The 23,130-nt window shown below is 44.7% G+C and overlaps 1 protein-coding gene across 1 annotated transcript; it reads right to left on the bottom strand.

Annotated features, from left to right (window-relative positions):
• Nucleotides 1-223: 223 nt before the first annotated feature.
• tlcd4b (TLC domain containing 4b) lies at nucleotides 224-21,253 on the bottom strand. Its single transcript, XM_017435642.3, has 7 exons — nucleotides 21,096-21,253; nucleotides 14,241-14,393; nucleotides 11,989-12,078; nucleotides 6,387-6,445; nucleotides 5,250-5,344; nucleotides 5,049-5,122; nucleotides 224-4,976 (listed from the first exon to the last, which is right to left on the bottom strand). Exons 2-7 carry the CDS (start codon nucleotides 14,384-14,386, stop codon nucleotides 4,634-4,636), a joined length of 807 nt encoding a protein of 268 aa, XP_017291131.1. The 5' UTR covers nucleotides 14,387-14,393; nucleotides 21,096-21,253; the 3' UTR covers nucleotides 224-4,633.
• Nucleotides 21,254-23,130: the final 1,877 nt, after the last annotated feature.

The raw sequence follows: 23,130 nt of genomic DNA, 5'->3' as shown, positions 1-23,130 counted from the left end.
AAGAGCAACACTTTCAAGTAAGTCGCAGCTTTCAGCACTACTATAGTGTGATCGTTAGTAGTGGTCACTGTAGACAACAAGAGTCTGTCGTTGTGCAGGCTATTTCACATTTAAAATGTCCAGGAAAAGGAAAAGAAAAAAAAGTAAAAAACCAGAACGACAAACTGCATCGCATTAGAAGACAAAAAGAGAAAAAGAGGAAAAGAAGTCAAACTGGTTAATCATTCACTGGAACGAAAACAATCCTGGCAAGACATTTGATTATCACTTTTTTTTTTTTTACATTCAGCCTCTATCGTTACACAAAGGTCGCTGTGCTTCAGATTTCAGTGTTTGTGTTTCATCGACACTACGGAGCACGTGTGAAATCAAAAAAGAGAAAAAAAAAAAAAGGTTCGAGGAGAAACGAAACTGGGACAGAAACGAGTGGCGTCAGTGTGTCGTGTGTCGCTCCTTCACAGACTTTAAATACGATACGGTTGTCGTCGCAACAGAGTTCATTAAATCGAGGCAATCTTGGTTGTTCTAACCTGATACAGTTCTTACTACAGACCACAAATCAGAGTCAACATTAAAGTGACGGCTTGGACTTTTTTTGAGTTGGGGTTCTGCGGAAAGCGTACGAACAATTAACATCTTACCTGTTGCAGATTGCTCTTTGAACGAGCTCATTTTGTAGAAATAGTTTATTTTGGATAAGATTGAAAGGCTGAGAGGAGCCGAGACTAAAAGGGGGGGGGGCCCTTTATTTAACTAGAAATCAAAGGTCAACGAGCACAATTGGTGGCAGAGGCAGCTAGCTGTAGCACTTACAGCAAAAATGTCATAAAACGGTTTAACTGCACAGCAGAGGTGTAAAGATTTTTAAAAGAAGCGTTTATATGAGCTGCTACGAAACGGGAGCTGCTTTCCACAGAACCTCGCGTCCTAAGAGCCGAACTGTCCCTTTAATGCGCTGTCACATTCATTTCCAATTAACCGTGTTGTGAGGCTGAAAATGCAGTTGTTATAAAATCCTGATTAATACAAAAAAAAAAAACAAAAACCCAACAACAACAGAAACACCCGTCTGCCGAGGAGCAGACGTGGTACTTCTCACTTTGTGCGTGAAACCTGAACCGGAGAAGCGCGTTCGTTTTGTTCGGTCTCCGCCGACAGCGAGAAAGGGAGAAGTAATTGCACGACGCCGCGCAGGAAGTGGCTCGGCACCTCTCCGTAACACTAACCGACCCCCCCCCGCGCGTTTTTTGTTGTAAAGCAGATCGACTTTTCACAGCTTCGAGTCCCGGCGGCCGCAGGAATGAGACGAAAGCCGCCCGTTTATCTACACGTAGAGCTTTAAAAACTAAAAAAATAAAGCATACTGATTGCCTTTCTTATCTTTAGCGCAAGTGCGATCGTCTTAATGCCACTAAAACTGGCACGTCCCCAAGTTTTAGAAACGCGCCTGTCTCTTTAAGAGGGCGCAAACCGACCGATCGGCTCCGGGTTGGAACAGCGGGACGATCGCTGCGTGGGCGGGGTTAAAAAAACAAACAAAAAACACTTACAGCGCTACGCCCAGGGGGAGATAAATCGCTTGATATTGCACGAGAAACGCTCATTCACATCCGACTGCGTCGCGATAAAAGGCACGGGGTCCTCTGCGGCGACAGACAGAAACACGGGAGGTTCCCAGAGGTCGTTCTCCACGACGGGACGTGTGCTTCATGTCGCCGCGGTGAACGTACCGTACCGATTCACGCAATGTCACCCACCGCCGTGTTCCACAGTGTGACAATGCAGAGGAGTACGGTGCAAATGGAAAAGAAGTTTGGGTCTAAAGAGCTCCTAAATATAACGTTAGGATGAGTTGGGGTCGGAAGTTACGGAAGCTCGTCGCTGCCGTTTTGTTTAAAAATAAAAGCAGAGCCGCGACTGTGAAATTTGATAGAAACGTTTACGGTAAAACATCCGAAATGTCGGATCGTAACATGGTTTCTAGTCCTACTGCGAGAAGTACGAGTTTTGTGATAGTGTGGAAATGGTTTGTATGTTACAAAATACATTGTTCGATTTAATAAAATGTTTTTATCATGCATACTCATCACATTCTACGAGAAAACTTGTTTGAAATATATTTCACGCTAAAAATGCTAACTTTAAGTTTATTTGAGCAGTATTTTTATTGTAACATTTTTATGTTCTTACATACAGTATTGCAACTTACATATTTATCTTATCTAGTATATCAATCGTCATGAGAGAAAAAGCATTTTTTTTAATAACGTGACAAGTATGCAGCTTGTGATAACATGAAAACAACTTGTTAAAAAAGGGGAAAACTATATTGTAAAAACGCAAAAAAAGATGCTTTTATTGTGAAAAGGATTTAGTGCAAAGTACGTCCAACAACGTATTTTCATGTTACCACAACATATTTATAGGTATAACAAGAAAATGTTGATGCATGAACAATATAAACATTATATTGTAGCGACGAGATAAGATTTTCTTGACGAGGACGTATATTCGGATAACGAGAACATGAAAAATATACGACACGGCTCTGCTGTATTTTTGTTGGGGTGACAGCGATGTGCTTCCATAGTAGAGGTGCATACAAAAAAATTTAAATAAATAAATTAAATATTAAACGTGTGATGTATAACTGGCCTCTTTGCCCTCTCTTGAGTTCAGTGCGGTCGACTCGACGAGACGTGACTTCGGTTAATGTTTGTGCTTCTACAGATATGTAAACCTGGTTAGGGTTTTTTTTTTTTGCTTCTCGAAATAGAGGCGCAGTGTTAAATTGGTACGCGGGGTTAACTCGACGCACGGCGTTAGTCCCGGCCATTTACTTGTGTGGCAGAAGCCGAATCGGAATCATCTTCCCGTCTTTCTGTCTGTGCAGTCAGTCGTCCGTCTGACGGCGGAGGGGTCGTCGATTGGGAACGGTTTCTGGATTTGTAGGAAAAAAAAAAAAAAAACCCAAGCTGTGGCACCTGGCACGTGGGAGAGGCGTTCACACAACTCTATGCAGAGGGGGAACCTGCGTCGATTCAGAGCGTTTAAATACTGCAGAAACATGCACGGAGAGGAGAAAGAATCAAAAAATACAAGAAGTTCATGCTTTGTGGAAGACAAACCCCTGCGTCGCACTGGATTAATGCAATAAATAATTAGATGGTCTTCATCTATGTTGGACGTTTCACTGAGGCATCACAGAAATATGTCAGTCTTATCATGCTCTACGCTGATGATATACAGTTTATACAGAAAAAAATTACGCATGCAGGTTTACCGTTATCAAATCCTGGTGCATCCGATTTCATTTGAACAGAACATTTTTTTTTTTTTTTGGGTCGGGGGGGAAGATAAAATGGCATATTGCTAGCATTCCTATTGCTGACATTCTGCCAAAGAGCCAGCACCGTTTTTTTCGAAAGGGCACCAGGTTGAGCGTACACATTACACGCTGTGCTGTACTTCCAGAAAAACATAGCAGCAGAGAACAACGGGTGAGATGAGCGGATTCGGGAGCAGGTCGTTCCGTTGATTAGGATCACAGTGTCGATGCTTTGACCGTTGATTCGGGAGAGCCGCTGATTGCGAGGGGAAAGCGAGATGCTACGGTTTTACTGAAGTCCGTCCGGCACGGTGATATCATGAGTAACAGATAAAATTGTATAAAAACAAAACATAAACCGGTGAAGGGATTTACAGAGTCTTTGTAAGGCAGGGGGGAGAGGTAGAACAAAAAAACATTCGATCGGAGGCAGAGGGTTGCAGTGGAGGTTGTATTACTGTGACTGCTAATCCTGAAACCAAAATACACAAAAAAAACCCCAAAAAATAATCAAATGAGACGGATGTCAGAGACTCGCTCCTGAACTTGTAGTGTTTGAAACCATAAAGCGGTCGGAGGGCGTGGCTGGTGACAGAGAGAGATAGAGAGAGAGAGGGAGAGAGAGAGAGAGAGGCGCTACTTGTTCCAAGGAGGCCACAGCAGGTAAAACGAGGAGAGGCATTCTGGTGGTTTTTTTTCGGTCTCGTGCTCTGAGGTTCCACGAGTTTTAAGACAAGAGCCCTATAGGTTGATACAAACACTGTGTGGGTCTGAGAGTTCTTCGCTCTGAAGGCCAGCGCCTGCGCGGACGGAGATTGGGATGTGAAGAAGAAGCTTCCAGTTGTCCTGGGAGGACTTTGTTTCTGAAGAGGCTCAACTTTTTTTTTGACTCCTCCAGTATTATTGCTTTCCTGCTTTTTGTCCACAGGCACTTGAGAGGACTGGGCTTTGGCTGAAGTTGAGCGTGAGAGCAGACTTGGGGAGTAGGAGATGATGTGATTGTGGGGTGGGGGGGTGGGGGACAGATGGTGTTCCAGGTGTGCTTGGGAACTCGAACTTGTCTGAACCCGGAAAGCTTCCTCCCAGCAGTGTAATAAGCTTGTCGCTGAAAACAGCGAGGCTGCGAACGCTGGTGCTTGAGTGAGTCAAAAGGGAACTCTCCTCGTTCCCCGGTTGGGGTCAGAACCTGAGGACTCTGAGACTTAGGAGGGGGCGGGATGCTGACACGACAGCAACAGCCAGCAGCTCCCCAAGAGTCCAGCCTCCCTGCTTTTGTCCGAGCCTGATTTTTCCAGGAATCCTTCGTCAGTCCGTGTGGTTGTTCGCGTGCTTCTCGTCCGCACGCGCGGGTTTCTCCGCCTCGACTTTTCGCCCTCCTCTCCCCGTCAGGACTTTGTAGCAGCCGCGGGCGATCTTGTACATCCAGACCGTGTTCAGGATGTCCAGGGCGATGCACGAGGTGATCCATGCCACCTGGGCGCCCGAGCCCAGCCGCTCGAACTCCGGAGTGCCGAACGTGGCGAAGACGCTCGCCCAGTAGGACGGCATGACTGCGATGCGGACGACGAAGAACACCACGGCCATGGCCACGCCGTTCAGCACCACCATCCGGTGTGAGCGGGGGTACTTTAGCGCCTCGAAGAACCACCTGGAGAGAAAAACAAGATTATACAACCTGTATAGATTCACCCGAGTCAAGCAGACAGATCGCCGGTCTCACCTTTGATTCACAAATGGCGTGGATAACTCTGAAATGAGACGGAAATTGGCAAAGTAGGGAAGAACGCCACGGGTCTGCAGTGACAAAAACATTGAATCCTTAAGCATAAAAGAATGTTTCTGGGACTAATTGAGTTTGCGCAACTAAAGGTGATCTGAAGTTCACATTTCTAGAGCGTGACTTGAAAACTGACCGACTCACCAACACATATCCGTAGGCATAGAGCGCCGCCAAGTGGTGGCAGACGAAAAAACTGTCGCCCATCGTGCTCCAGTTGCATGCAAGCAGCACGAGGTCTGGGAAAAGGGGAACGGGTGGGGACAGGGGGTTAAACAGTAAACAAAAATAAGCAAGTTTCGTTGTACCGGAGAGACGACGAGAACATTTACAGGCAGCAGATCTGGACTCTAAACTGTTATAATCCTAAATGTCTGTTAAATTTTCTCCACAAACAGAAAACAGTGGCTCACAGGTTTATCTGTAAAACAGAATCGAATGACTTCTAGCTTGACCAGCGTGATAGAAAACTCTGTGAGCATATCTAAGATGTTCAAAAATGAAGCCAGAAAAGTGTAAAAAGTTAATTCGGTGGGATAAAAAAAAGCTCAGTAACACACAGGCTGAGGCTTTCAGTACCAGCTGACATTTAAGTCTAGGTTATTGTGTAACACAAACTGTACATGCAAGCAGGTCGATAAATGTAGGATTTAAAACCTTTACTTTTAGGATTATCAAGTAGTGATTTGCTATTTGTCACAATGAAATGAATGAACAAACTAACAACTTAACACATTTGCCAGCAAATCAAATGTGTTGGATTTTGCAAAATACTTTAACCTGAAGTCTTGCTAAAAGAAAAAAAAAAAAGACCTGTAATGTGGTGCAATTTTATTTTGTGACGTGCAAAATAGGAAAGTAGCTATAATCTGCCTTATGAAAGACACTGAGGTGTGATAATTACTATTCAGTTTGGTTTTATTTGTACAAATGTTTCCGAAAGTCTGGAGGATATCATTTATAAATTTAGGAATAAGGCAAAAAGAAACACTTTGTATTGCAGGTCAGAGCTGTACAAAAATTGGAATCGGCCTTAAAAAAAAATCATGATTGGTGCTTTTCTTGCTAGAATATTCAGGGATTACTTTGACACTTTAATTATCTGCTGATGCAGAAAATATCAGCCAAACATTTCTTGTTATACGTACAACAACTAAGATATGACAGAGTCAAAGTTTATGTTTTCACATCTTTACCAAAGCAACCTGGACGTCCTGACATCTGCGCACGAGTCAATGATTAATAACTAACAGGGGTTTGAAAACAAATAACCGATCTTACCATAAAGGAGGTAACCACAGGTTATGGCTACGTTTAGTTTGACGAGATTAGGGTCACCCCTGCGGAGAAGCAAAGGACAAAGTGTAAAGGCAATTCCAGCTCTACTGTAACATTAACACAGTCAAGAGTTCACAAGCCACGAGGGAAGAGTCATTCCCCTTTTTCCACACTGACAGGAAGAGGACTTGTATCTTCTTCTGATAACAAATTATTTCTGAAAACGACAAGACTCGGTGAGCCGGGGACGGGTTTAACTTTGCTGCAGAGCTCGGATCGGATCCAAATGAAGTCCGATCTTATGTAAAAGCAGCAGGTTTACAAGGTTAAAACAAGCAAACAAAAGATTAGGTGAGGTGGAGTTGGAAAAATATATGCCTTCCTTTCTGACACTTGTTAGACGATGCCTCTGAATGAACTGGATCGACCGTTGGGTGTCCTTGCAGAGAACATCTGCTGGAAATAACAACGGAGGCGTTTCTGTTTCAGCGGGCATCTGATCCCGCCTATCGCTCTCGGGTATCGCGTGGCGGACGACCGGCTGACGGCTGGTGGAACAGGACCTCGCGGGGCTGTACAAACATCCGCGCCATAAACCCGAGACGAGCCGGCCGGCCCGTCCCTATTCACGCTCTTGCTCACTTTTGAACTTCGACCTCACCGCGAGTAACACCGTCCTCCGACCTAGACCCGAGAAACTTTGACCCCTGGTGAGGTCTTCAAGGGTGGATTAAGAATGCGACAGGTTCCCCGTTAAACGGCAGAGTGTGATAGGTCAATGAAGTTCCTGTAGCAAGGCCGTGGTGGTTCATCACGATGGAGGCAGCATGTCAAAGTCCCGGACGGAGCGTGGGGAAAGCTTGTGGGGCGTTTCCGCGACACAGGGCCCGCGTGCACCAGCTTGTTGAGAATTCGAAGCAGGACTGGTTATGCTTGACTCAAGCCTGTGCTGTAACCGATCGTGACGAGCACGCGCCTGATGTCCGCGGCGACAGAGCTCGCGCTAGCACGGCGTGACTTTCTAGCAGCTTCTCGAAGGCAGCGAGTGCTGCAACCGTTGCAGTTCTCCTCTTTAAATGGTAGGCGTTGCTACGGAAAAAATAAAAATACAGTTGGAACGGCACAAGAGGAGTCGTGTACAGGGAGTGTGTTCTTTAATCCAAGTGATATTCCCTATCCAAGTGATCTTTGAAGTTTAATCATTAACATGTGTTTTTCTTCGTCTTTCTTCCTCCAGAAACTCCACCTGGACCAGTCATTCTACGTTTGTGTCTCTTCCCTGTCCTCTCAAACCCAGCTGGTCAAAGGAGATGGCCGTTCATCCTGAGCCTGGTTCTCCTGGAGGTTTCTTCCTGTTAAAAGGGAGTTTTTCCCCTTTCGACTGTCGTCAATGTGCTGCTATGGATGGGAAACTGAGACAAAGTGAAGATTCAACCCAATCGGCTGGCTTCCTTAGATAGATAACTTTTACTAATAGGCTTTGTCTAATGCATGAAAAATGTCCTGAGACGACTTCTGTTGTGACCTGGTGCTGTATAAATAAACTGAATTGAATTGCAAGCCAAAATGGGAGGCATAAATCAGACTTGATCCTGTCCAAGTGGGTTGTGTCGGGTGAGGGGTACAGAGCAAGCTGAGGGCACGGAAGAAGGTTTAAGGATGTAGAAAGTAGCAGGACAAACCGATGAGTGCTAAGAGCATAGCTTCACATTAAAGGAGGTTTTCTAAATTTGCCATGGTCCTGCTACAGTGTAAGAGTTCGTGGAGGTCGAGGCTGTGGACAGTGTAGCGGGCTCGTCGAACACACCGGCAGCTGTGTATCGGCTCATCCTACCCAAGCAAGCAAGCTACTGCTGCATTCGGTTTCTTCTGCCCCTCCTTGCGTCCCATTACTGTCCATTTCGCTCCTCCCGGTGAACCGATCACTTGGATCAGTTTACCTCTGCACTCAGACAGAAATGCATCGAAACGCCCATCAAGCTGAACAGCAGCCAGATCGAGTCGTAGTCCAAGGGCCCCCCCACCCCGAGCGCCTGCAGGCTGTCGTCACAGAGTCCAAAGGCTTCTTCCTAATCGCACCAGGCCGATTCGGCTCCAGTTAATCATTTGAGCAGTAAACCCCACGGTCCTAACTCCATATGTGAATAACTGAGTGGAGTTTACCCTCGGCGGAGGCACAGATGCACGTACGCAGGGAGCGCCGTGTTAGCTCAAGGAAACATCTGCTGAGATGTGACACTTTGTGCATAAGATTTAAACACATGATGCTCCTTTCCCCCTATGTTATCAAGGCGCACACACCTTCATAAAGGTTACTGGACTAAATGGAGCTGGATAAATTAAAGAAAATTTAAATTCTGTGTAAGCAATACATATTCTCTTGGCTTTAATTGTAATAACAATAAAAAAAAAGAAAAATCACATAAGGCAGAGTACTCCGAGACAAGTAACAAATAAAAAAACATCAAAGTGATCAGTTTCCGTCACTCTGATTGATTCACGTGAGAAGAATAAGCAAAGATAAAACCGACAAGGCAACTGAGACGTGCCGTCAACTTGTTGCTGTTGAGGGTGGTTCGAGGTCAACTTTCTAATCCAGCATCTGAACTTCTGGTCAGTTTTTCCATCCTTCCAGGAAACTGCGATTGCAAATATTAACGCAAATTCAACCAATCCTTGCAATTTTTGACAACCACTTCAGCCCGCTGTCTGGTTTTACTTCCTGGAATCTGAGCGCGCGGGACGAAAACATGTCTGTTGCCAGGAGACCGGTTAAATCTGCGGAAGTCGATTTCCTGGAGCATTGCACGCAAGTGGCGACAAAAACCGCTTTGTGTACGTTTTTGTGGATGCACGTTCTTTTTTAGATTAAGAATGCCATTTCAAACATACCTGAACAACTTTTTTTTTTTGGCATTTTTAAAACAATCCTGCAGAAATCCTGTGCCATGTGTTTCAGGGAGTTTACATGAAAACACTGGCAGCTATTCCTGTAAATCAGTTCTTGGCAAAAAAAAACCCAAAGCGGCACAACTTTAACAGCGACTTCTCTGAAAACGCATGCAAATAATGTATCATTAGATCCTGTGTGGATTAGAGAAAATCCACGATAGCATCAATACTGGGCACCTAATTCTTGTTTTTTAAAAATGACTGAAGTTGCTTGACGTATGTATAGTCATTCAAACCGGGAAAAAGAATGATTCCAATAAATCGTTAAACGCCTAAAAGTAATGTGACATTCGTGCCTATAATGAGTGGATGTAAATGTCTGACCATTTTTTTTCCCAAAAACCTTTGAAACGTATCAACAACAAATCAGCTGACATGAAAATGAGCGCCTCTCTCTCTTTAGGCAGGAGACTGAAATTATAACAGACGTTAAAACACGAATGTGATAATTGTCTGGCGTGAAGCATGCCGTCCGAAACGCGGCATTTTTGCCCTTTGCATTCTCTGCAGGACGCCAATGCGCACATTGGGTTCAAGTGCAGCAGAAACGAGGCCGTCAGAGGGGCTGCTCGTTAAGCGGACGGATTCTGATAAGAGGCTGAGAACAACGCGGACGTCCAATAGGCCGACTCGAGCCGCTGATAGCAGCCGCCGGGGAACAATGTGTGCCGTGTGACGCCTCTTAATGGTGTCGTAACGCAGTCGGACTGACGGGAGCTCAGCTGCGGTGTTGCAACCGGATGAGCTGGTAGGGTCTTGAAGAGGATAAACTGAGAAACTCAGGAAAAGTGGAAAAAAATGAATAAATGAAGAAAAGAGCCAAACTTCAAGGGGAGGGATTGTAACATTGAGCACCTGAACTATCAGCAGATGAAGGGAGCGCAGTCATCTGCACTCCCCGGTTTCTTAACCAGCCCCCCCCCACCTCCCCCCTTTTCTGCTCCAGCAAGCGATGCAGGCCAGAGCCTACAGGGGGACAATGAAAGCGCGGGGAGGTGGGCTGCGTCGATTCGACAGCTGGAGATGTTGGGGGTACGACGGCCGACTGGAGGCAGGAGGACGCTCACGAGTGCCGTGGAGTGTGTGTGTGTGGGGGGCCTCTGTTAGGGGGTAGGGGGTTGGGCAAGAGACCAGTGGCTATAAAAAGGAGCCTCTTTTTTTTTGGTGACATTTCAGTCTGCAAGACAGTGAGAGGAAGTGAAACAAATAAAGAGGAAAAACAAGAAATAAGACAAGGAGGGAAGCAGAATAAAAAGGCCTAAGTTGATGAAAAATAATGCACAAAAAGCTGAAGAGGAATGCTAAAAAAAAAAACCCCAAAACTATTCCGTTCCTTTTCACGATTCAGCTGTGTCAGTGAAGAAGTGAGTGGTAGCAGAGAGAGTGCAAGGAACAGACAGGGGGAAGACAGCCGAGACAGAAATCAAAGGCCGAATCCGGCGAATCTACAACCCACAGGAGACTCGCCTGACACCTTAGATCCACTCTCTCCCCCTCGTTCTTTCGTTCTGAAGATAGAAACACCATCTTTGTCTCGGCAAAAGATATCAACCCGCAGTCCTGATGATCATCCACCATTCCTCTAAACCCATCTTCATCCCTGCCACTCTGAGAGTGGTGCTCTCTCTGCGTCTTGCCACAACCCCATTTTGTAGCCTTCGGACGTGACGAGAGTTTTATTTATTTGTACTTCTTTCCCCACTGTCTTTTAAATTTAGAACGCAAAATCATTTCTTGTTAGTTTCAGGAGGCTTGTGGGACTGTAATGGTTACACATTATTAATAACAGAACCCTAATTTAATAAAAAAAAGCCCCAATGCTCACTGAAGAACTCATCAAAACTAACAGCTTGATCACGAATAATGTGGGATGACTTTTGGTAGCAATACACTGCACGACGCAGACAAAATTGGCATAAACTCTAAAAGTTTCACATATGTAGGGATTAGCCATTTTAAGCAACCATGCCATTTGAATTTGTCTGCGATTATTGGATTTTTTCAACAACTTTACTTTTTGATATCTTCAGTGTTTTTTACACAACTGTTGCTTAATTTTTCAACCACGAACGAAACTTTCCAAAATCTTTACAAACAAACTTGTCTTATTCCCACAATCGTCACGCCTCTCATACAGTTTATACATTAAAACGTAGGCATTTTTCTCTTCTTTCACCCAGAGTGTGTCTCACTGTTATAGGACGGATGGTTTTCTCTCAAATCCTCCCCTCAGCGTGCAGAGTGCACACATCCAAACGCTCACCGATTCCCATTCTGAGTTTCAAAACTAGGAGTCAAAAGGGTTTTTAAAGTTGTCATATCTCCTCCATGAAACACTGTAGATATAAAACTTGACATGCGTGACGACCAGAGCTTGAGGCTTAATTGTTACCCTGTTTTTTTGTCTGCCCGTCTTATTAAGAGTGCCGTGAAGGTGTGGGAGACACAGGTTTGTTGTAACCATGAGTTTATACATCAAAACGTTGGCATTTTCAGCTTAGATTACTACAAAATGAATACAGTTTGGCTTTAGGGAAGAAAGTTGGTGGGCGCCCTTCAAAAACGTCTTCAGTTTGTCCAGTTTCGTTCTACGTTTGTGCTACCGTACGGGCGGGCAACCGGCGAACACGCTGCTCCTTTCTCTCCCTCTTACCAGACGGGGTTGGCGTTGACGGCGTCGTCGAACCACAGGATGTATAAACAGAACAAACCCACAATCAAGGCGTGCACGGTGGACACCAGCCTGGGAGAGGAAAAAAAGACAAAACAACACACAAACACAAAATTACATAAATAAACATGATGATAGACTAATAGAGTCACAGTCAGGAATAGTGGCTAATGAGGATCCATTAGGCTGTCTTGTTAAATATCTGTTTATACTTGCAGAAAGATGTAATTAACTCCCTCTTGTTTTTCCTTTAAAATACTGAGCCTGACACAAGCGTCTCCCATGACCTTTGGAGGGGGTTATCTAGCCCACCGAAGAAGTACTCCAGAGGTCCAGAGGCTCTTATCTCTTATTTTAATGCCTCGACCAGAATCCCAGTTCTCACCCGGTCAGTGTTCGGCCTTTTGGGACGGTCCACAGCCTCCAGCTGCTAAACCTGAGCCCGGGCCAACACAGCCTCAACAAGCGGCCTACTGTTCGGAGGGGGCTCGGTATAAAATCCGTCAAGCAGCTCTTAAAGGAAGGAAGTGACACAGGGAATCAATACATTCATATTGTATACTATGCCACTAGTTACTCAAAAGGGGGGCACACAAGAAAAGAAACAAACGGATGAATAAGACGACCACAAGACCGTTCTCCTTTAGGTTACTTTCACAGCGTGCTGCGCTTTCTTTAGAAACGCTTTCTCACTGGTCTCCTTGCACTTATGTTACATAAACAACATACTGATACACCGAGAGGGGCTGTTATGCAACAGCAGAGCACTCTAAAGTGAACCATCGGTGCTTCGCCTTTGACTTGCTCTGGACTCTTTTGCGCTGGATCCTTTCCGTTACGGGGGGGGGGGTTCTGTCAGCACGTCCCGGTTCAGGAGCCTGGGCTCGACGTTAATGGTTGCCCGAGGCAACTAAACAGTGTTTGAGGAAGCCGACGGGCGCGTGAGGTCGTCCAATCAGACACGTTACGGCACTCTCTTTCATCTCTAGGGTTGGACGCATCAGGATCTGGTCTTTACTAGGTTCCAAAAGATTCTCATCTAACCTCAAAAACACACAACAGATCCTACCATGTCACAATTTACTAAACAAAACTAGAAAGGAAACGCTGTGTGAAGAACAAAACACCCCATGGCTCAACAACTTGTACAACCACCTTCAGCAGCCTATCACTATCAGTCTCTTACATTTTGGCCCACTCTTCTTTACAACTCGGCTTCAGCTCATTGAGGTTTGCAGCCATTCATTCCTTAAGGTCCTTAAGTGCCTAAGGACTTAAGGACTTTCTTTTCCCCCCCTGACTGTGAGGCACCATCAGGCGCCCAGTAGGTTTATTTTATTTACCAGTCACACGGTTCACAAATTAAGCCTGTTGTTTTCACCGGGAACCTTCGGATCTCGAACACCCTGCGTAATGCGACAACCAGCAACAAGCTGGCTTTGGCTCCAAACTGTTCCCGATCCAACCATCAACCTCTTAAACTTGTCATATTTTTCCTCTTAAAAAGGCAACAAAAATGGCTACAGAAGAGCAGCGTGGCACACCTACCATGGGAAATGGCAAAGACAACTCAGAGGTGGTTGGAAACGTTTGCAGAACAGCACAACATTCTCCGTTTTCAGATTTTACGCTCAACAAAACTGACGAGCTAACAGCTAGTCTGATCACAGCAGCAGCAGCAGCTAGCTGTAGCACTTGCGGTGAAGCCTGGGGGCACTTCCAGCAGGACATTTCCAACAATTCTGCAGGAAATATCTGTGCAACGTGGACCCAACGGTGGTGTAAAAGTTTACTTAACAACGTTTGCATGAAGTGCTATGAAATGTTCAATAATGGAGCTGTTTTCTGACTAGCCATTAGCTCGTCAATGCTGTCGGAATTAAACTCTCCCTCCAAACTGAGCCAGCTCAAAGAGCAAATGTAAGATATTAATTGCTCATCACTTTCCACAGAATAACACATCAAAATAGTCAAACAGATCGTGGTATAAAATTAACTATAAAGTTTCTTGTTGTCAGTTTTGGATGAAAAAATCTGACATGTAGACAGATAAAATACTTGATTTGAACATATTTTAATGTCAAATCTTGTCAGAGTAGATTTCCTCAGACGTTTGTCTCGGTGGGCTCACGGGAAGAGTGCCACTCTGGTTTCAACGCGGAGCTAAAGATAAACTCATGGCTTAATTTATTACGGGACTACGACGCGAGGGCAGGGGTTTGTTGGAGACACACCTCGAGTTCCACTCGGTGAGCTTGTTGGGAGGTAGTCGTCCGTAACCCGGCGTGATGGCGAAGGAGAGCCGCGGGCTGGCCACCGAGAAGAGAAGCTGGAACCCCACGAAGCTGCCAGCGACCACAGTCAACTCTCTCGTCTCCATCACTCACCTAAAACACGACAGGGAGAGAGAGGGAGGTGGGGGGGGAGGGGTGGTGAGGTGAGGTCAGGAAGGGACGAGGACGCACGGAGGCTGATCCGCATCGACAGACTCCGTCGATGGCCGTCAGTCATCCTGGGCAGAGAAACGGAGGTGACAGCGTTGGCGGGGGGGTGGGGGGGGAGGATGGGGGGTGACGCTACACCCTGTGTGTTCATCCCGTCCACAAAGCAAAACAGGAAAGGGAAAGAGACAGGAGGAAAAAAAAGCAAAACAAAACAAAACAAAAAACAACCTAAACTGAGAACACAGGCTGTCTATTGCAAGTGACATGAGCACTTTAGCTGAGCTCTGCGTCAAGGGGGAAAAAAAAAGATGTAAGGAAACTGAGAAGAACTAAAGTTCGGAGCAACAAAAGGAAAGAGTGACAAACAGAAAGAAAATGACTGAGGCTGAATGCACGAGGTAGAACGGGAATTCAATTTGGAATGAAAGGACGCCATTATGCATATTTTGGAAGAGGATTACAGCGAGTTGGTTGGGACACATGAAAAATCCCCGAAAAGGAGACTGTGCAAAGAAAGAAAAGCGGATTTTCGAGATGAAGCAACCGGCTGAGCTCATGAGACGGAGAAGGCTGCATAACAAATGTAAACTCAACAATGCTGCTCATTATTCCCCCCCCCCCCTCCGTTTGTGGGTAAATCATCGGCGCATTAGATATTTTGTGCTTTTCTTTTAAAAAAAAATTGGTGAATCGGTGCAAAAGAAAATCGGAACAAATAGACTCTGCAGGGCGACGGAAACGACTGAACGAGAACAGATTCACACACACACTACGCTTGGGGTGTGCATCTGCCTCAAAGTACAGTATGGGAATCCATGCATTATTTAGAGAAGACAGATGTTTATACAGAACAGTAAAAATTTATAATTGGATTTCACACAGTTTGATACGGTTCTAAACGTGCCAAATGTAAAAAAAACAGGACATTTTCCTAAATGTAGGGTTAATTATTTACCTTGAAACAGACTAAAGTAGGACATTAGAAGTATTTTGATAACTTGAAAACGATTAGTTTTTGTTTAACTCTGGCAAACATCTATCTGTGAAATACTGTCTAGTTGGTATTGTTTACCTCAACTACATATATTAGGTACAGTATCGTGTTACTGAGCTCGACAATCTCATTCTCAGTGTGAGGTTGTAAATCAGTAGCTATAAATCTGTCAGCTGACGCTGCAGCTACCTTCAACCTCTCTGAGTTGTGGTTGGGGGAAAAAAAAAAAAAAAAAAAAGTCTTAAATTTCCCTGTGTTCGTCCTGTGTGGTGTCGTTTGCGCCAGCTGCATCCAGCGAGTCACCGTGACATCTCACCAGGCAGGAGGGCGCTCAGATCCACGCTTCTGATTCCCAGACCTCGGATGCAACGAGGACTTAAAGACGAATCAAGCCTTTGATGTTTCACGTGTCATCGGCGTCACCCAGACTGCAAAATCCGCTCGCGTGGTGCGTTTCGATCGTGCGCGAACAAATGCGGACGTTCATCAAGCCAATCAGTTGATTTGTGATTTTTCTGAATTAAGCATGGGCCACTGATCAGTTTCAAGATGTACCACGGTGTCAAAACCGCAAAATCTTTCCATCATACCGTTTTCACGCCAAGCCAACAACAGGCAGCCTTTCTCGGCGCAGCCAGGGGGTGGAAGGGGTCCAGATCTGAGGCCTCGGGATTCAATCTCTGTTTTTTTTGTTTTTGTTTTGTTTTAATACTAATAAACTGCAGCAGTTTTGGTCCATACCCTCATACTGGCCCAAGCCTAGTCTGCTTACTGATGCTACGTTGTTTTTTTTTAACATCGGGGTGGTGGACGTCTCAAATATACTCGGTGTATTGCAACTTTTTCCACATGAGATGAATTAAATGACTACATTACTTCCAATGAGAATAAATTGCCACAGAGTTGTTTTTCGCTGCCGGCAATTCTCTGGGAATTTAGCTTCTTGCACACTCTCCCAATAATCCACGCAGCAGACGGCACGCTTTCCTGCCCGTTCAGAAAACCAAACCGGTAACACGCGGTCGACAGATAACCTCATTTCTTCTGTAGCTGACCCTTAAGCATAGTGCTTCCAAGTCTTAGTGCTCCAAAACTGCAGCTCACACAAACGCAATTTTCTAAACCTTTACACCACCATCCGTTTTGCATTACAGGGGGGTTTAACGTAGGTTTCTACAGATAATTGCAAATAAGTGTAGAAAGCCTTCCAGGAAAAGTCTCTTTTTTTAAGACAATCACAGGCTTGTTCAGCGTAGTCGTTCGGGAGAAAATGTCTGCTTCAAAGATAAGTGCAACCTGCAGTTTTTGTTTGATTCAGTGGAAGAGCGAGGTAACTGTGATGTGACCGTTCTTGGTTGGTAATTGTACTTCAGTCTCTGTGGCTTCGTATATTTAAACTGCTTGTTGTAACTAACACGATCACTTTAAAATTAAAAAGTGCCCTTTTCCAAGTTTTCTACTTACATGCACGTTTTCGTTGCTTGGAGCTGTCTTTAGTTAAAGCTCTTTAAGAAAAAAAAAACAGCTAACAGTTTATCATTTCAGCTGCATGGTTCACAATAAAATGGTGACTTTATTTAACTTTTAGGTTTTGGCCTTCTGAGTACATTTTTTTTTAAATCCAACAAAAGGCTGCTTTTAAATACTGATATTAATGCATATAATATAGTAGACATTTGTTCTATTTATATTTAACATTGTTTTGTATCATAACGCTCCAAAATATCCAAATGTTGGTTTGAGATGTTTTACATTCACTGAGGTCAATGGAAGAAAAACTCCACAAAATGCTGACATGAGTTTAAATATAAAAAAAAAAGTAAATGAAGAAAATTGATCCTTCAGCTTTCTACATCTGCTTATGTTCAGGAACAAAACTATTGATTGACCTGGAGCAGAAACAAGTTGACTTCCTCTTGACCCCTTTTCCCAAAGAGCCGGCATCTTTTTTTTTTTGTTTTTTTTGCTACACAAAGTCACCACCATCTGACTTGGCTATCATCCCGCCTCTTACAGCGCCGCAGCTAAACGAACAGAGACAGAAAAGCTCGTCGAGTTGTTGACAGGAAAACAGCAGATATTAAAGTCTTTTCTCGAAATGAGCTTTCACCTGCGTGCAGATTTATCAGCTGTTGTGACACGCTGGGCCCGGACTCCCGCCTGGTACATACGCTGAACTTCTGATTAAATCCGAGAACTTATGCAGGTTATGCAAAAAAAAAAACCTAATTACTGCTCCGAGCGGGTGGCAGATATGTGAAAGAACTCTCTTTGCAAAGCTCTCTAAGCAGCATAAGCTCCGGGCAGCTCTGACACTTTGGGTATGTATCCGGGATCAGGCTCTATATTTGCTCCAAAATGTTCAATGTTGCGCAAACAGGCAGTTCTGGAAAACAGAAGAGGTAATTTAAACACGTCCACAATCACTTTCAGCTCTGGTCTGAGACACATGGGGGGGTGAAATTTAAAACTTGGTTCTAGCCAAAGGCAAGTCCTAATCATTATTTATTGGAAAAAAACCCAACAAATGTATACACTGTAAATTAGTTGGCTTTCAAATAAAATGGGTTGAATTATTCACACACAAACACCTTCTTCCAAGATATCTTTTTAAAAACTTGTTAGGTTTTTTTTCCCCCTTAAACAATACGTTTGTTCTAAAGGTTATGTAATCTAAGCATTTACTTTTTATTCCTTACCTTTTATCGTCAGATTTTTCCATTTATTATTATTTCTAAGTAGTATTTTTTATGACAATTCATTCAATTCAATTCATCAAATCTGCTAAAAAAAAAAACCTACTACTACTACTACTACTGCCGCCTTGCTTGACGTTTTACACAAAGACGATCTGTTAGCGCTCAGAGTACCGTATTTTCCGGACTATAAGGCGCACTTAAAAGCCTTCAGTTTTCTCAAAAAAAGACAGTGCGCCTTATAATCCGGAGTGCCTTATATATGTAAGAAGTCGTGATGTTTGGTAAACTACAAAGCCGCACCGCTCGCAGCATTAAGGCTCAGTTATAGTCTTGCAGGACTCTGTGCACGGACCTGAGCGAGCGGTGGAGGCGTTTATACTTGACGCTTATTCTTCCGTGAGTTTTGAACCGTTTGATTATCTTTGTGATCTCTCATAGAGGGATCATAGAAATGCTGATACAGGCGAACCAGCTCCGCTAGAGCAGCGAAACTGTCCTTTTTGAATGGAGCGCGGCGCGTGCGGTCTGCGCCAAGTTACAAAAATCTGGAGCTGCACAACGATGCGCCTTATAGTCCGGTGTGCTTTATATATTGCAAAAGTTAGAAAATGGACCATTCATTGACGGTGTGTCTTATAATCCAGTGCACCCCATAGTGCGGGAAATGTATGTGCTGAGGCTGACTCTCAGCTACTATCACACCGAACTCTAGCTTGGTTAGCTGTGGCGGCCATCTCAAATCAGGTTAGTGAACAAAAGCAGGGATGTAAACGTTTGGGCTCAAAGTGTCCACATCCCAGACGTTACAGCAATAAGCCGACTGACAGGGCAGTCCTGGTTGGTGTCATGGAAACTGTAATCTCAAACCCCGTCTTTTCTCAAAATGTGGCTAAATGTCCTGGTTTATTTAAATATGAAACCATACGTTAACAAAACTTTTACTTTTAGGCCACATTTATTCCAGTTTTAGGCCTTCGTTGAACCCCGAACAACACCTGAATCAAGCTCCTGGTAGGTCAGATCAACAGAAGAGCAGCATTTGAGGAATTATATGTTTTTAGCTTGAAACTTGAGTCCCGTTGCCTTTTGACCGTTCGTGGACACGGCAACAACGACCGGATTCTCTGACACCGAAGCGTTTTGAACGCAGGCCTCAGAGTGGAGGTTTTAGGGGAAACGACCGTCATCGTTCCAAGGGGAAACCACCACTTACGTGAACATACACATGCAGTCAGCCGATGGGCATTCTGCGCTCACGTGAGGAGATAACAGTGACAATGGCGGACAGCTATTTCTGCGGCTCACCCTTTTCGACGTGTAGCAGAAACCCGACATCACTTTGGGTCCAAACGGACATTTTGTACATTTATACCTTCAGGTGGAAGTGCTTTCAGGCTCGAGTATGAAGTGTCTGCAAGTGTCGGTGAAATACAAAAAAAAAATAATAATACGGTGGATTCAACAGTCAAAGCGTTACTGTGTAAATGTGCGTCTTCTTCCAGAATTGACGCCGGAAAAAAAAAAAAAAAAAAAATCTCCAGACACCGTTCACGCCTAAGCAGGGGCCTAAGAAAGTAAAATCAGAATCAGTAAGCGCTACGTTCTTGTTGTCTTTTTTTTTTTTTGCTAGGAGTGATAACACACCTTTTGGGTAAAAACGTTTGGGATTAAAAAAAAAAAAAAAAAAAAGAAACACAAACAGCTGCTCCAGCTGCCCCACTGAGCAGGCGCTTCTGGTGTGAATACATTTCAAACATCACTCTCCCCCGGGCCGGATAAAGCTGCAGCGGGGGCCGTATTTGGACCTCGGGCCTTCAGTTTATCCCGCATGCTTTGGAACACCTGTGCGTGAAATTGGATCTGAACAGACGAGATGCAACTGATGCATTCAATTAATAAGGCGGCCTAAAAAAACAGAAAAAACACAACTACACCTCCTGCCCCTGGCAGTGTTTCGACAAAAGCACAACCCGGAACGTTTAGCAGTGAAGCTGAGGCGAGGAGGCGAGGAGGCGAGGCGAGCCCAGTGAGGGGAGCAGCTCTGATCATATGCAGCATGCTGCTGAATAATTCATTGGCATCCTTCACCTGGCAGCCTGGTTCATTGTGCCCTGTGGGAAGGAGGGCGGCCCACGGAGCCTCCTCACTGCGGCTCCCAGCTATTGCTCCTGCTCAGCCACTCCTGACCTTGTCCCCCCCACCTCCACCTCCACCTCCTCCACGAAACATACTGCTGCTGTCAGCAAACCATGACCCCCCACCCCACCCCCTGACATATCGACCAAACTTAAATAATAGCGGTTCAATTTCCCTCGTGTTGGCTTGGAAACCCAAAGCAGCCCCCCGTCTACCGCATTGCTACACCAGACCAGTGAACACACACACACACCTCCTCTCCGGGCAGCCTGATCACACCAATCTCCTCCAGCACGCTGGATCATGACATGAATACTGATACATCACGGCTCATTTAGGAGGTATGCTTGCATAAACACACACACACACACACACATACACACCTTCCTGTCTCTGTGAATTTTGGATCATAACTGAGCACCATCAGAATCTGGGATTCGCATCATCGATTGGCTGTTTACACCACCTCCTCCTCGTCGTCCTCCTCTTCCTCCTCCTCCTCTAATAAATCCATTTTATTTTCTTTGCTTTTGCGAGGCGGGCGCAACAAGAAAGCGCTGCAGACGGAGGGGCGGGCGAAGAAAATGGCGAGATTTGGTGAATATGGTTTGCATCAGCATCAAGGTGGGGAGCGAGCCGCCACCTCGGGAGCAAAAAAATAAAAAAAAATAAACAATAACAACAAAAAAAAACTTGTTGGCTAAAGCCGCAAACGCTGCCGCAGCGACAACCATAAAATAACGAAATGAGCCGCCCGTGTGTGTGTGGTAATGTGTGTGTCTGCTGCGGTGGACGGCTTTGTGTGTTTTTTTTTACCTGCTCTCAGTCGCATGCAGCGGATAAGGTCCCCGTGCCGCCGGCGTCTCCTCCACTTTCCCTCAACTTGACGTCAGCTAGCAAGTCGGCTACACCGAGCACTGGCTCTCCCCGTGCGACCCCAGGAATAACTTAAATAAGAAAGAAAGAAAGAAAACACACACTCAGACACACAGCAGCTGTTTGAGGACTTGGCCAATGAATATGCATATTCCTCTAATGTTGAACATGAGCTCATGCATGAGGGGAAAAAACGCGCGTGTTGCATCCTTGGAATGNCGTTCAAGCTACACAGACGCCGCCGTGGCCGGACAACCCTTCCTCCAGCCCGCGGGACAACGGCCGGGCTCACCGCCTCCTATCCTCGCTGCCATCGGTTTTCGCCTCCGAGTCCCGATAAGAGAAAAGTTTTTACTCGTTTTATTTTGGCTCTGACAGTAGGGAGCGGGCGGTGACGTCAGCACGTACCCGCCCCCCTACGGCCTCCCTCCCTCCCTCCGCCTCCTGGACACGAGCTGCATGCACCCATGAGAGACAAGGACCACGCTTTAATACGAAGCCACGCTGGAGACGTGGCTTTGTAGTTTATTTATTTATTTATTTACTTTTTTATTTCCAATACAGGTAATCTTTATCGCCCGCCGCAAAGGGTGAAGGCGGGTGATAATGATTTTGAACGCGTGTTTGTACTGTTAGCAAAATATCTCACGAACCCCTGGATGGGTTTTAATGAAACTCCCACAAAGTAATCATCGCTTGTACCCCTACAACTGATCACATTTTGAGTCAAGCCAGTTCAAGATGGCCGCCACAGCCAGCTGACCTTAGAAAACACACAAACAGCTATAGCTCAGCCAATTTTGCAGATACCGAGCTAAGATTTGGTGTGGTAGTAGATATGGGTTGTACTCAACACATAGTTTGAGCACACAGCGCCGCACAACTCCTTTGCTTCAAACCATGGCATGAACTGTTGGAGTTAACCCTGTTTGTCTGTTAGCAAAATATCCCATGAACCACTGGATGGATTTTAACAAAACTCTGATAAAGTAATAATTGGATGTGCGTCTACAACTGATTAGCTTTTGGAGTCGATACGATTCAAGATGGCCGCCACAGCCAATCAACCTTAGCCTCCACAAAAGCTGTGATACCTCAGTGAACGTTACAGATATTGAGATAAAATTTGATGTGGTAGCAGCTGAGAGTCAATCACATCTCCAAGCGGTAACAGATCACGAGAGACATCGTGACATGTGGATGTATCGCAATATTCCGTGGTGTTATTTTCAAGGTACAGTAGTTCCATCATTTCTCAACACAAATTCTCTGGTGACATGCAGTCCCTTGAAGGATGCTAGGCCTTTTTTTTCCTCCAAAACTTTTCTTTTTTTGTCTAAATATGTTTTTCAGCCTTTAAATCTATAATCAGCCTGTCTTGAGTCCTCAGCTAACCCCAGGTCTGTGCTTGTTTTAGTCAAACAGTTTATTATAGGCTTGCTTTAAAAATAAACCTGATCTGGAAAGGAGTCAAACACTGAAACAGTTGCCCGCTTATTATGTCTGCTTCTCTGGCTCGAACACGTTTGAACAGTCGGTCCTTCGGAGGAGCAGTTTAGGAGTTTTAAAACGCACAAGATCGCGTTTCAGTAGAAATGAAAGAGTTCATTTGGACATTCTGAAGTGGAATTTTGTGCTTTACTGACATTTTAAAACTTTAAAACTTCATAGCGGTTCATGCAGATGTTACTTTATAAACTTTTACATCATTGTCAGATTTGCACTTCACAAATATTTTCACCTAAAAATGATGAAATGATTTTAATGAAATTATTATAATTTGAAAATGATGTTATTATGAAATTATTCTGATTTTTTAATTATTATTTTTTTGGATTTATACCGTTCAGCTTCTATTTTCTTTAATTTTTTTTTTTTTTTTTTTGGACTGCTGTTATGTAATAGGTTATTTTATACTTTTACTCTCTAATGTTCACCTTTTGATGCCTGTAATACTGTGTTTTGTTCCCAGTGT

This window comes from Kryptolebias marmoratus, linkage group LG12 (genome assembly GCF_001649575.2).
Source record: "Kryptolebias marmoratus isolate JLee-2015 linkage group LG12, ASM164957v2, whole genome shotgun sequence".
NCBI lineage: Eukaryota > Metazoa > Chordata > Actinopteri > Cyprinodontiformes > Rivulidae > Kryptolebias > Kryptolebias marmoratus.
The sequence above is the reverse complement of the archived record's forward strand: the minus strand, read 5'-3'. Positions and strand labels throughout refer to the sequence as shown.

Excerpts from the sequence above, each read along its gene's own strand:
- tlcd4b (XM_017435642.3), bottom strand. The coding sequence starts at position 14,386 with ATGGAGACGAGAGAGTTGACTGTGGTCGCTGGCAGCTTCGTGGGGTTC. Across the intron at positions 6,446-11,988 it reads GTCAACGCCAACCCCGTCTG|GGGTGACCCTAATCTCGTCA; the intron begins GTAAGAGGGAGA and ends GCTTCTCCGCAG. Across the intron at positions 4,977-5,048 it reads ACGCCATTTGTGAATCAAAG|GTGGTTCTTCGAGGCGCTAA; the intron begins GTGAGACCGGCG and ends TTTTCTCTCCAG.